The sequence below is a fragment of the Rhinatrema bivittatum genome, chromosome 4 (assembly GCF_901001135.1).
Source record: "Rhinatrema bivittatum chromosome 4, aRhiBiv1.1, whole genome shotgun sequence".
Taxonomy (NCBI): domain Eukaryota; kingdom Metazoa; phylum Chordata; class Amphibia; order Gymnophiona; family Rhinatrematidae; genus Rhinatrema; species Rhinatrema bivittatum.
In genome coordinates, this window is record NC_042618.1 from 169,999,056 (window position 1) to 170,012,680 (window position 13,625).

At 47.8% G+C, this 13,625-nt stretch overlaps 1 protein-coding gene across 1 annotated transcript in view; it reads right to left on the minus strand.

Annotated features, from left to right (window-relative positions):
• AATK (apoptosis associated tyrosine kinase) overlaps positions 1-13,625 on the minus strand; it is a 129,919-nt gene that overhangs the window by 34,357 nt on the left and 81,937 nt on the right. The window contains exon 4 of the mRNA XM_029597462.1: positions 430-509. Within this exon, the coding sequence (XP_029453322.1) occupies positions 430-509 (80 nt within the window). The remainder of the gene's footprint in view (positions 1-429; positions 510-13,625) is intronic.

A 13,625-nucleotide genomic window follows, 5' to 3' on the forward strand; every position in this document is an offset into this window, starting at 1 on the left:
TTGGGGGGGGGCAGTGGGACCCTGCTTTATGATACCAGAGTTTTCCAAAATTAATGCAGTATCCCTTCTCATACCGCTGACTTCGTACAATTTAGCAGTGAAATCCTAAGCTTAATTCATTTTAATCTTCAGACCTCAGAGGTCACTCATATTGACCGCTGGACAGCAACCCTTTTATGCACATGGGGGTGCAATATCAAAGGAGGGGAGAGAAAGGGGGTGTCCAGTTTGAAAAAATGTCCTGGCATCCCCTGGCTGGCTGTGCTAGGGGTCTCTGACAGGAGAATATGACCACTGCCGCACGTTCTGCACGAGAAATAATTTTTGCTATAACCAAGGTGTGAAATTGGGACGTGTGATACAGAGGATCCACTGTATTATACATTCTTATTAATAAGCCAGACCAGAATAAATAAAAGAGCAGCTCACCTTCCCGAACCAGCCATGGCCAATCTCCTTCAGATACAGCAGGCTGTGCCTCCCCAGGTCGGTAGATTTGAGCAGCTGTACTATAAGGAAAACACACAGAGTCCACCCGCGTTACAATGATAATCGCAGCCTCTCCTCTTCTTCCCACATCCCCCAAGCCAATCCCTCTCCTTTCCTTCACCCACAGGCAGGAAGAATGATTTGCCATTCTCTATACTTCTTTCAAATGTCCGAAGCTGTCCAGTCTGTTTCCCCCTACCCCTCACCGGTGTGCACGCAAGCTGCCCTGCAGCACCAGTTCAAGATTTCAGAAATACACATCATGGGGGTGACAGGGAGAAGAGGATGAAGCTTGGGGGTCAGGCAGGTAAAAAGATGCAGCAACATGAGCCAGTCAGTCCTCTTCCAATCCAACACGAAACCACTAGCACTTTATCCCTTCTCAAGAATGGAGACCAATCTTTCTTCCCTTCCACAGATGCTGGTCAGGTGCTCTCCCTTCCTGAGAAGGGGAAAGTTTGGGCAATTTTAATGTAAGGATGCGGATCCTGTGACCATGAGATTCAGCCCCTAGCTGGTTCTGCAGGCAGAAATGGGGAATCGGAGCCTTTAACGTGTTGCTGCACACCGCCAAATCCACAAAGATTAGGAGTAAGATGAAATTCCATTAAGTGTGGACACGGTGACCCCCTCGCTTTCCTCCTGCAGTGCCCCAAGCCCAGAAGATGGGGCAGATCCCACTCAGACAGGTACAGGTGCCGCTTGGATTCCAGAGGGACTGGGAAACGGTTTGCAGGGAGAAGCCGATCTGGTCCAATGCCCAGCCCCGCCTCTGGTCCTCCAAATCCCCAAGGAAAAAAAATGATCTGACACCAGTTGCTGCGCAGCTTAGGCCTGGCTGCCATGATCTGATCCAGTCCAACCCAGCTGACTGGAGAATTCGCAAAAAAAGCAATCTTTTAATGTAAAAGATATAGAAGCCAGAAAGGGCAATTCTTCCTTAAGAAGCCCCACTCTGTAACACTGGCAAAGCGAGTTCATGTCTAGCTGACATTTAGCACCCTCCTCCCTCCACTGCCCACTTCTGCTCCGGACCAGGATCCTGCATTCCGGGATCTGTAACGACAAAGGCGCACATTGTCCAATAGTCCTGTACCGCCCTGCACCATTATCTGCCATCAAGACACAGGCACCATTCTCCTGGGCCCCAGTGACACCAGAACCCGGCATATATCACACAGAACAGAGGCAGTGCTCTCCTCTAAAAAAAAAAAAATAAAAAAAAAAAAAAAAAACTTCTTTTATAGAGAGATTGTTTATATTACTAGTAAGCACAGAATTCCTCTCCTCCTTCGAGTCTCAGATTGGACTCCTTGCATGTGAAGGAGTAAATGTAGCAAAAAAAAAAAATGTGAAGAAAACAATCAAAACAATAGACCTGTAGGTGGAAGTGCAGGGCAGCCATTGATTTATTATGTATTATTCCAGATTTCTAAACTGCTCTTTCATAAAAATGCTCAGGGCGCTATGTGATTTAAATAAGCACATATAGAATCCCAAGATAAAACATTCTTAAAAAGTATGCCTTACGACTCGGCTTTAAATGCAATTCCAGGCTGGCCCTGTGGCTCAGGCCGCAGCACCGGGGTGCAGAGGATATAGAGTCAGATCCCCGGTTTGGTGGGGCTGGCTGGGCTTAGCTGCATCATGAAGGGAGTGAAAGCTGCTGCCCCGGTGGTGGTGACCCTTGCCGGTCAAAGAGTGCTTCTGAGAGTGGGCTTTGGGCCGGCAAGGATTCGCATGCCACCCGGGCATGCCAGCTGGGTTGGGCGTTTTGAAGATAGAAACATAAAAATGATGGCAGAAAAGGACCAAATGGTCCATCCAATCTGTCCAGTGAGCTTATGGTAGTTTGTGCTGTGCCAGGTCGGTTACACCATGCTTATATGTTTCCCAGACCATAAAAGTCAGGGCCTTCATTGGTTGCTGTCCCCCTATCCCCCTGAGCTTATCTGTTTCCCACACTAGCCTTCGTTGATTGCTGTTGAATCCAGTTCCCTGCACTTCTTGGCACCGAATCCCGGCTGCCAAATCTTCAGCCACTCTTCAAGCCTTCATAAATCACGTTTCATTCTCTCTGATGTGTCCACCCTGTTGCAGATCTTGGTATCATCTACAAATAGACAAACTTTGCCTTCTATCCCTTCTGCAATTTCACTCACAAAGATATTGAACAGAACTGGTCCCCAATGCTGATCCCTGTGGCTCTCCACTTAACACGGCTGTCTCTTCAGAGTAGGTTCCAGCATTTACCATCACACGCTGTCTCCTGTCAGTCAGCCAGTTTGTAATCCACTCCACCACCTTGGCGCTCACTCTGAAGCTTCTCATTTTGTTCACAAGCCTCCTATGTGGAATGGTATCATAAGCTTTGCTGAAATCCAAATAGATGACATTGATCGCTCTTTCTCGATCCAGTGGAGGGATTAAAGCAATAAAATGTATAAAGTGCATCTATTTCAGCTCTCTGCATAGTTAGACATTCTCCCAAGAGAAGCATAAAAACATTATTTACTTGGAAGATCCCCACAGCATGACTAAAGTAAGGATAAAGGCTTTTCATTTGTAGGGGAGCACTGGTAATTACTGGTAATTAGAAAATCAGAATCTTGACCATTTCTCCATGGTAATCAACCCCTTGAGTCGGTGGGAACTGTCCAAAAAAAAATTCAAGAATGCCTGTGACAAGCATAGAATATCCCTAGCAGTGGAAAAATGAGGGGAAAGCTGGACATCAACTGGCATGGCACAAGACATGAAACTGGGCAGACTGTGAAACCTGTCAGAGCTGCATCCTCCCCCCAGAAGCTTCCTGATATGCTAAACAAGAGCTTAGAATGGGTCACCAAGCCTGCGGCATTGCAGAAAAAGGAACGTCTTATTTATTGTTGCAGGTTGGTTGCTCCCAAAGGGGCAAAATCAAAAGGAAGTCATCCCTTTCGGAGCTCTTTCTGGAATAACCAGGAGGGATGGTGAGAATCTTTTTGGGACATGATGAGATGGGAATGTGGGTTTAGCTTTTCCGGCCTCTTGTTCAAGAGGGGGTGGGAGAAAAATATGTGTTTGTGTTTTATATATGCGATGGTAATTTTTATATGCCTTCATATATGCATGCTATTGCATTTGTCATATGCTATTGTATTTTTGATACATTATTGTATTTCTAATAGTCTTTGATTGTTATTGCTGATATGTTGTATGGTGCCATGGGTCCTTATAAGAGTATGGTGGCATTTAAATAAAGAATATACCATAATAAAGATGCGCCTCATGGTTCTTATCTGTTTTTATAGTTTATGTTTCTAATAGAAAGCTGCTAAATCTTATCCAAGATATGGCCTTTTGAAAAAAATATTAAAAATAATATATATATATATTTTATTCTAATATCTGCAGTATGTGTTTTAGAGTGCTTGCTGGAGGCTCTGCTGCTCTGTTATCATTGATCTGGGACATCAAACCTTCAGTGCAGATGACTATGTAAGGGTAGAGTCTGCTGCCCCAAGGGATTCCTTAAATTTTTCTCTGACTACTTACACACAGCCCTTCTATAGTGCTAAGACTCATAAGTTACCAACTAAAGAGCAAAACTGCTTCACAGGTTGACATCTGGCTCATTCAATATTGGAAAATCAATTGTGCTAATCAATATTGCGAAAAAAAAAAACCAATAGTTAAGCCTTAAAAACAATAGCAAGGGATGTTTGGTAACTGCTAGTCTCAAGTGTGGAGCCATTTAGTGTTTTTCACCCTAAACCTGCCATAATCATATCCTGTTGAAGGCCCATCAGGAGCTTATGCAGGTGACAACTGTGAAGGTGGCAATTTCTGTAGCTGGTAATGCCCATATGCCACAGATCACTGGATTTTTGCCACAGCATAAGTCCTATTCTTGGCCTCCCTCATTACTGTCCATACAAGACTGAATACTGCTTTAGCTCAGGGGTGGCCAACTACGATCCTAAAGAGCAGGGCTGGCGAGAACATTAGAAGGTCTAGGAGGCCTCCTAGGGCACCGGAAGTGGGCAGGATGCTGTAGTTCGATGTGAGGGCGGCATTTAGGAAAGTGAATGAAAATGGGAATGGGTGGGAATGGAGATTTTGGAGAAATGACATGTGGGAACGCAGCTCTGGAGGTGTACGGTATGAGATTGGGGGGGGGGGGGGGGGGGGCGTCGGGTGGAGAGGAGAGAGAGAGAAAGAGAGATATCACTGGCTAGGGTGGTTGGACCCTTGCACTGGCTCTGCTCAAGAGCCACAAACAGGCCAGGTTTTCAGAATATCCACAATGAATATGCAGGAGATAGATTTACACATATTGCCTCTATGGTATGCAAATCTAACTATTGCATATTCATTGTGAATATGCTGAAAACCTGGCCTGTTTGTGGCTCTCGAGGACCGGAGTTGGCCACCCTGCTTTAGTTCCTATGTATGCAGGGAGAATAGCCTGGCACATCCTCCAGGCTTTTACTGAAGAGCCCCTCGAAACGCCTCTTAGTCTATCCACATGTTTCTGACCAGCAGTCCTACAAATGTTGCAATAAATGAAAAAGCTGAATCTTCCACCTCTCCCTTATCTGGGCCTCAGCAAGGCTCACTGTGGTTCCTCTTGACCTTATCCCTGTGCCCAAACCTTAGCCAATGGTCATGTGAATGTCACGTAATGCCGTAATGCTACCTTTAGCATCTCCCAGGGTTTAAACCCTTGGCCATTTGAAGGCCCCCCAAAAGTACTGCACAGGCCTTGCTTTTGGCGGTGCACATGCTTCTGTACTGGTAACCTCCAACCCAAGAAATGGGCTCCTGCTTGCTTCTGGACAAATACCCTGCCCACAATCTATCTTCTGGTGGTTTCTGGGGACACTGCAACCTCACTGCAACTCATCAAAAATACTGGGATCACCCAGTGGCACATTTCTGTGGGTCACTAATCAGTCTCAGAAACAGAGATCATGAAAAGATTAAATCTGCAAAACAACCAGCAGGAGGAAGGAAAATGGATTGTACAGAAGACATTATCCAGTTACACTTAACTTTAACTCACATGCAGATCGGAACATTGCACTTCCAGTCAGGAGTCAGGACTGGAACTTTCTCTAATAAACTCACAGTCAGTCTTTCTGGGCTGTTTTGGTAAAAGTCTGTTGGGATAGAGAATGCTACCTTTCCCCCCAGTTACACTGCCTGCCACAACTGATTTCTCTCTGCTGGTAACTGAAGCAGCTTCATGCTGAATCAGGCAGCAGGGTTAACACAGCTACTACAAAGTGCAGATTGCTGCAGGATCGCGATATCACCTGCAGGCTAGCCTGGAGGATTATTAAGTGAAAGGACTGCTTCTAAGAGGAAACAAAGCCCCTGAGCAAAACAAGCAATGACATTAAGACTTAAACCCCTATTTCACCACACTTCCCACTTTAAAAGGAAACCCTGGACTGCAGCCTATTTGGACCACAGGTCGGGTCTCTTCAGGAAAGTCCTATTTCATCCTTTCTGGACGTTGCATTCACAGTCCCACGGTTCGCCGCCTTTCCTTTGCTGGACAGATTCCAGCGCAGCAACTTTCCACCCTGTCTTGAGTCTTTCTTAAGCCAGACCAATGGATGAGGTCTGGGATGACAGTCAAGTCTTGTTCACAGCAGAATGATCACAGCTAAGGCCAGGCATTCTCTCTCAACAGTGGCGCAAGTCGCCTCTCTGTCCAGGAGTTTGCAGCTCAGGTCTGCAATGGGGCGTTCTTCTCCTTTACTATATACTTGCCTGAGTACAGCTCTGTTACCATAGGCTAACACCTCGGGTTCTACCACGACTCTAACCTCAATGAATATATGCATGAAGTATTTTTACATGCACTGCCTCCATTGTAGGCAAATCTCTCTCATGCATATTCACTGTGGATGTCCTGAAAAATCAGACCTGGCTGTGGCACCCCAGGACCAATGTTGCCTACCCCCTGTGCTAGCATGTTCCTACAAGACCATTTAGTAGTCAGTTTATCGGTCACTGGAATGCGGCAGGAGTATTTTTCTGCAAAAGGCATAGCAGAAAATTCATAGTAAATAACGGCAAAATAGTCCATCTAGTCTGCCCAGCAAGATGTTTAGGGCTGTAACTGCCGCTCCATGCAGGAGGCCCCATCCAAGCCTAAAAAGCAGGTAATAATGAATGGCCTGACTTTTCCCCTCCCAGCTTTATTTATTCCTTCCTTCATGCAGGGCACAGAGGGCCCACCTCGGCCGTAGAAGCACAAGAGCGGACTTGCCCCTGCCCTACCACCAACAGGCTTGAACTTGAACACACTTTGCTGAAATAAAGTAAACAATTTTCAGATGTCTGTGCATAACTGTAAAGTTCACGATTACTTTTATCTGCACACTTTGCACCAATTCCGCTGTATGTGCTTATGTTACCTTTCAGAATTGCTTTGTCTGCAGGAACTTTCTCCCTGCAAAACTGTGGGGGGTTGCCTCCCCCGACCTAACCCTGCCCTCCTAGTCTGCCTAATCTTCCCGCAGTTAAAATTACATGCGCTGTTGATCCACATATGTGCTTCTATCTGGGAAAGGGTGGGTAATTTCAGACGGATAGTTTACCTGGGTAAATGGCTTTTGAAAATTTTGTAAATATTCATGCAGGCCAAATTCATGCAGGCAGTGACTGCAGATTGCTTCTGAGCAGAACTCAGTAGGGGAATTTGCCAATACCTATGATTAAGGTCCATGGTGGTCATGTACTGTGCCCCCTCAGTGCTCTAGTGATTTGTCCAGCAATTTGTCCATATAGGATATTGGATCGTCTGGGAGAGATAAAGAAGGGTCAATCAGTGTTTGGTGGAAATAGATACATGGTTATGAGGGGCAAACTTAAACCAAAAGCCAATAATTCAGAAGTTCTTTGATCGGGTAGCATATCCTAGAACAAGACTGTCAGTTTGTTATTGTTGAAAGTGTGAACCCTTGGACTGCCTATACCAGCCCGTGTTCCCTTTGGTTGAGCGCTCGGGTGCTGGGACCAGCAGGTCTTAGGTGGGGGCCTTTGTGGAAGCACAGATGATCTGTAGGCAAGGCAAAGACAAACAGGTGAAATTGAAGGCAGCCCAGGGTCAGGACAGGTGGCGTACCAGAATGTCCAGTAGTCAGGCAGTGGTCAGTGGCAAGTAGCAATCAAGGGAAATCTAGGAAGCAAGCCGAGGTCCAAAGCCAGAGATCCATCCAAGGGAAAGTGGGATGGATGAGCAAGGTAGAAGGATGAGGTGCAACACAAGAGGCAAGGCACACTGAAGAACAGAAGAACTGAAGACTGACCACAGGAACTGACGGACGAGATGAAGACCACAGGAACTGAAGACCAGGGCAATGATGAGGAACTGAAGACAATGAAGACCAGGAACTGAAGACATCGTAGGATGAATGCTAAGGCAATTCACACTGTACAGCGGTAGAAGACCTGTTACCGAGGCCAGGATTGCAGGGTGAATGGGCCTTTCAAAAGCCAAAGCTCCTGACGTCAACCGAGGGCACCGTGGGGTATTTCCTGCTGCAAACCCTTTAAATTGGAGCCATCAGACGTGCACACACCTAGGGGCGGCCAAATTTGGAGGCTGGTGGTGTCTTGTCTGGCACTGTGTCAGGCCCATTCAGGCACGGCAGCCTGCCGAGATTCTGCTGGAGAGGTCTTGTTCAGTGATGTGGGGTCTCTGCTGGAGGCATGGGGCTGGAGAGAGTGTGGCAGATCACAGGAAAGACCTGCCGAACCGCCAAAAGCAACAGTACCCCTCTTAAGCCCCCTCCCCGAGGACCTTGGTTTCTTGGAATGGTGAGCGGGGAAGTCATTTAGTAAGTTGGGATCCAGAATATTTGAAGCGGGTTCCCAAGAGTTCTCCTCTGAGCCATATCCCTTCTAGGAGAGGAGGTACTCTATTTTCTTGCCTCTGCGCCATGAATTCAGGATCTCCTCCACTTCATAGACCATGCTTTCCTCACTGGTCATTTCTTGAGGTCCTGGAGGTGCCCTAGAGGGCCTGGCGAGTATTATTGGTTTTAACAGGGATACATGGAAGACATTGTGAATGCCCAGTGTGGGTGGCAGCCTTAACTGATATGTCAAGGGTCCGATTTGGAAAAGTATTGGGAAGAGACCTATGTACCGTGAAACCAGGCGCATGGAGGGCATTCTCAAATGTATGTGGCATGTACTCAGTCACACTTTCTAGCCCACCTTAAATTGGGGAGTGGGCCTCTTAGTGCATCCATAGTTCTTTTGGCCCTGTCAGTGGCTTTCCGAATAAGGGTGTTGGTGCATATCCAAAGCTCTTGTAGTTCTTGGGCATACAATTGGGCTGCTGGAGAAGGCAATGGCTGCTTCCCATAGACCAGCTGGAATGGAGAGATTCCAGTAACGGCACTGATGTGGGTATTGTGCGAGAACTCAGCCCAGGGCAGGAGAGTGGCCCGATTGTCCTGGTGTTCATTGACATAGGCACAGAGAAAGGTTTTAAGCATGCAGTTTGTGCGTTCTGTTTGTCCATTTCCTTAAGGATGGTATGCTGTAGTGTAGTCTACCATAATGCCAAACTTCTTATAAAGCGAGTGCGAGTATTTTGCTGTGAACTGCATTCCTTGGTCTGACAACATGTGCTTTCGCAAGCCATGCAGGCAGAATACATGGAGCTTAAAGAGCTGCACTAATTCGTGAGCAGAAGAGAGGCCCAGTAGTGGTACAAAGTGAACCATTTTTGAGATGCAATTGATGACCATTCAAATTGCGGTGGCACAGTCTGAGAGGGGGAGGTCTATGATGAAATCCATGGTTCTCAGGGGGCTGGCAATGGCTGTAACAGCTCCCAGGGTAGGCCCAACAGAGGTTTCTGCTATTCACAGGTAGGCCACGAATTCATGTATACCTTGACATCTTGCTTCATTTGAGGCCACTAATAGTACTGCTAAACAGTGCAAGGGTTCGAGCCCAACCAGGGTGACCTGTGACATGGGAGTCATGGGCCCATTTCAGAACCTTTTCACGTAGGTAGGAAGGCATGATCGTCTTCCCTGATGGGACGGTCATGGAGGTAGTCAGTAGAATATTAGTGTGATTAATAATGTGCCTGGGAGGCTTTGGATTGTCTTCAGTTTGAAAGGAGTATGAGAGAGCATCTGCCCAAAACATTTTGAGAGCTGGACAATACCATGGTTTAAAATGAAAGTGGGCAAAAAATAAGGACCAGCAAGCCTGCCTTGCATTCAGTTGCTGAGCATGTTGAAGGTGTTTGAGGTTTTTGTGGTCTGTATAGATCATGATATGGTGTTGAGCTCCCTCAAGTAAATGGTGCCACGCTTCAAGCGCTAGTTTGATGGCTAAGAGCTCCTTATCACCAATATCATAATTGCGTTGTGCAGGAGAAAATTTCTTCAAGAAGAACGAATAAGGGTGAAGGACTTCTTTAGGGGAGTGTTAACTTAACACTGAACCTACGCCTAGTGTGTATGCGTCCACTTCTAGGTCAAAGGGATGCGTGGGATCTAGATGATGGAGACAAGGGTCTCTTAAGAAGGTGTTCTTAAGCTCCTGGAATGCTGCTATGGTGGTGGGAAGCCAATCTTTGGTATTGGCTTCTTTTCGAGTGAGAGCAGAAAGAGGTACTGCTACTGAAGAATAATTCAGGATAAATTGGCAGTAATAGTTGACAAATACCAAGAATCTCTGCAGTCAGTGCATGGTGTCTTACTGGATGAGGCCAGTCTTGGATGGTCTTTACCTTCTCAGGATCCATGTGAAATCCATCCGCGAGATAATGTATCCCAGGAAGGGCAGTCTTTCCTTTTCAAAAAGGCACTTTTCCAGCTTGGTGAATAAGTTGTTTTCTCAAAGGTGTTGGAGGACCACGCGCATGTCCCAACAGTGGGTGTTGAGATCCTGGGAGAAAATTAAGATCTCATCTTAGATACACGACTACATAGCTGTAGAGTAAGTCCCAGAAAATTTCATTAACCATTTTTAAGAAGACTGAGGGTGCATTGCACAACCAGAAAGGCATAACTAAATACTCGTAATGTCCATCACATGTATTAAAAACTGTTTTCCACTTGTCTCCAGCATTAATTCGTACCAGATTATAGGCTCCCCAAGGTCTAATTTGGTGAAAATCCGTGTACCTTGAGGCCGATCAAATAGTTCCGACATTAGTGGCAAAGGGTAGCAGTCTTTCTGGGTGATGGCATTTAAACCATGATAATCAATACATAGCTTGAGAGGGCCATCCTTTTTTGCCATGAAGAAGAATCTGGCTCCTGCCGGGAAGGAGGAAGGTCGGATAAAGCCCCACTCCAGGCTCTCCCGGATGTAGTCCAACATTGCTCAGGTCTTGGGGAGCAACAAGAGATACATTTCTCCCCTGAGGAGGCTTGGTGTCCAGAAGCAGTTCGATTTCACAGGCGTACTGTTACGCGTGCCGCCCGCAGCAGCCCCGTGGCGCAGCCCTCTCACCTTTTCACACAGACTCCAGCTCCTGGCTCCTCGTCACTGGTGGCGGTGGGCTGCCGGCTCCCTCTGGTGTCTCCCTCTGATGTCTTCGGCCCTGCCATGCTACCCAGTGTTACCAGCCAAGATGTCCCTGTTCGTCGGGTCTCTCCGCATGGGCCGCAGAGAGACGCCGCCATCAGCACTGCGCCCCTTCCTAGGCGTGCGCATGCGCGCATTATTAGTTCTTTTAAAGGGCCCGCGGTGGCAACCTGGCCGCAGACCCAGATGCTGACATCAGACTCTTCAGCGTATAAAAGCTCAGGCTTCACTCCATAGCATTGCCTTTGCAACAGGTCTCCTTGTACTCGTTGCTGATCCTAGAATCATCTCTTCGTTGTGTTCCTGTTTTCCTGTGGTTCCTGGTTCCTGTTCTCCTTGATCCTGTTTCGTCTATGTGTTGGACTGACTCTTTGGATTTGACCTACGCTACGCCTGACTACTCTTCAGCTTCTCTCCAGCTCCGGACCTCCACTACACCTGACTACTCTTCAGCTTCACTCCAGCCCCGGACCTCAACTACGCCTGACTACTTTTCAGCTACTCTCCAACCCCAGACCTCCGCTATGCCTGACTACTCTTCAGCTTCTCTCCAGCCCCAGACCTCCACTATGCCTGATTACTCTCCAGCTTCTCTCCAGCCCCGGACCTCCATTATGCCTGACTACTCTCCAGCTTCTCTCCAGCCCCAGACCTCCGCTATGCCTGACCACGCCTGCCTTCTCCGTGCTCTAACCATTGCCTTGATTGACTATGCCTGCCTTCTCCATGCCCTGACCCTTGATTTGAACGACTACGCTACAGATTTTCCTGTGTCCAGAGTTATACGTTGCTTGCCACAACTTCCACTTGCCACCGCCTCTAATCCTAGCCTGTCAGTGATGCCTCCTCTCGCCTATCCTCTGGACGTGGACTTACATGGCTTAGGCCTTCCTTTGCTTGAGCGCCTCCAGTTATTCTTTGTTCCTTTGGCACCTGAGTTCCAGTACCAAATCCAGTCCAGGGTAGGACTACACCATCTACCGGCTGCAGTCTCTGGGCTGAATCACTTTTCAGCTCTAGCTAACCTCAAGGCCCACCTAAGTCCTGCCGGCCCCGGCACCCAAAGGCTTAACCCAAGGTGAATGAGGGCTGGTATAGGTGAAGCTCCAGCGGCCTCTAACTTCAGTCCACTCCACCTGCTGACAGTGGGGACCCGTGGGTCCTTGCCTACAGGTTGCGTCAACCCCACCTCAGCCCAAGAATCCACCTCTGATGCAACACGTTCGATCAGTGGGGTGGTAGAGTTTTGTCTTTCTTTTTAAAAATCATGTCCTCAAAGTTGGGGTACTGCGGAGGGAGGCCAAGAAGAGTTGTGGCAACGGTTATGCTGAATGAAGGTTTTACATGCTCCTGGCAGGTGTCCTGACATAGTTGACCCCAAAGCATGACCTGTAAGGTGGACTAGTCAATTTGAGGGCAATTCCCCTGGAGCCATGGTAACCAACACATTTGGGTGAACTGCCTGGGCAATGACATGGAAACATATTTTTTCCCAATGGAGCACACCGGTGTGCAAAGTCAAGGGTTTGGTCATCAATATAACCTGGCCGGGAAGAGAATCATCATAAATGGATGAGATGATCAAGGGCGAGGCTCTGTGGATTGTGGGGATTCGCAGTTGGTCCATAAGTTCTTTCATAATGAAATTCCCTCCGCAACCAGATTCCATGAGTGCTTGGGTAGGAAAACTTAGATATCCCATCTCAATGGTCATTGGGAGTAGTACTTAGGGAGATGGTGTGGTAAAGCCTAGGATCATCTTTAGGCTCTAGAATTTCCTGGTTTCTGCAGGCATTAGGTTGAGCCCTTGGGTGCTGGGGCCAGCAAGTCTTAGGTGGGGCCTCTGCGGAAACAGAAGATCCATAGTCGAGGCGAGGATAAGCAGGCGAAGTTGAAGGCAGCCCAGGGTCAGGGCAAGTGGCATACCAGAATGTCCATTAGTCAGGCAGTGGTCAGTGACAGGGGACAATCGAGGGAAGTCCAGGAAGCAAGCCGTGGTCCAAAACTGGAGATCCGTCTAAGGGAAAGTGGGATGGATGAGCAAGGCAGGAGGATGAGGAGTAACAAAGAGGCAAGGCACACTGAAGATGTGAAGAACTGAAGATGAAATGCAGGAACTGACAGGTGAGACGAAGACCACAGGAACTGAAGACTGGGGCAACAACCAGGAACTGAAGACAACAAAGACCAGGAACTGAAAACAATGCAGGAGGTATGCTGAGGCAACTCACACTACACATCGGTAGAAGACATGTTGCTGAGGCCAGGATTGCAGGGTGAATGGGCCTTTTAAAGGCCAAAGCTCCTGACGTCATCCAAAGGCACTGCAGAGCATTTCCCACCGTGGGCTCTTTTAAATTAGAGCCAGTCAGCTGTGTGCCTAGGGGCGGCCATGTTTGGAGGTTGGTGGCGTCTTGCCTGGTATTATGTCAGGCCCTCTCAGGCACGAAGGCCTGCCATGCTTCTGCTGGAGGTCTTGTTTGGCTTCAGGGGTCTCTGCTGGAGGCTCGAGGCAAGTGCGGTGGTTCACAGGGGAGACCCATGAACCGGCAAACCCAACAGTTATGGCTAGAACT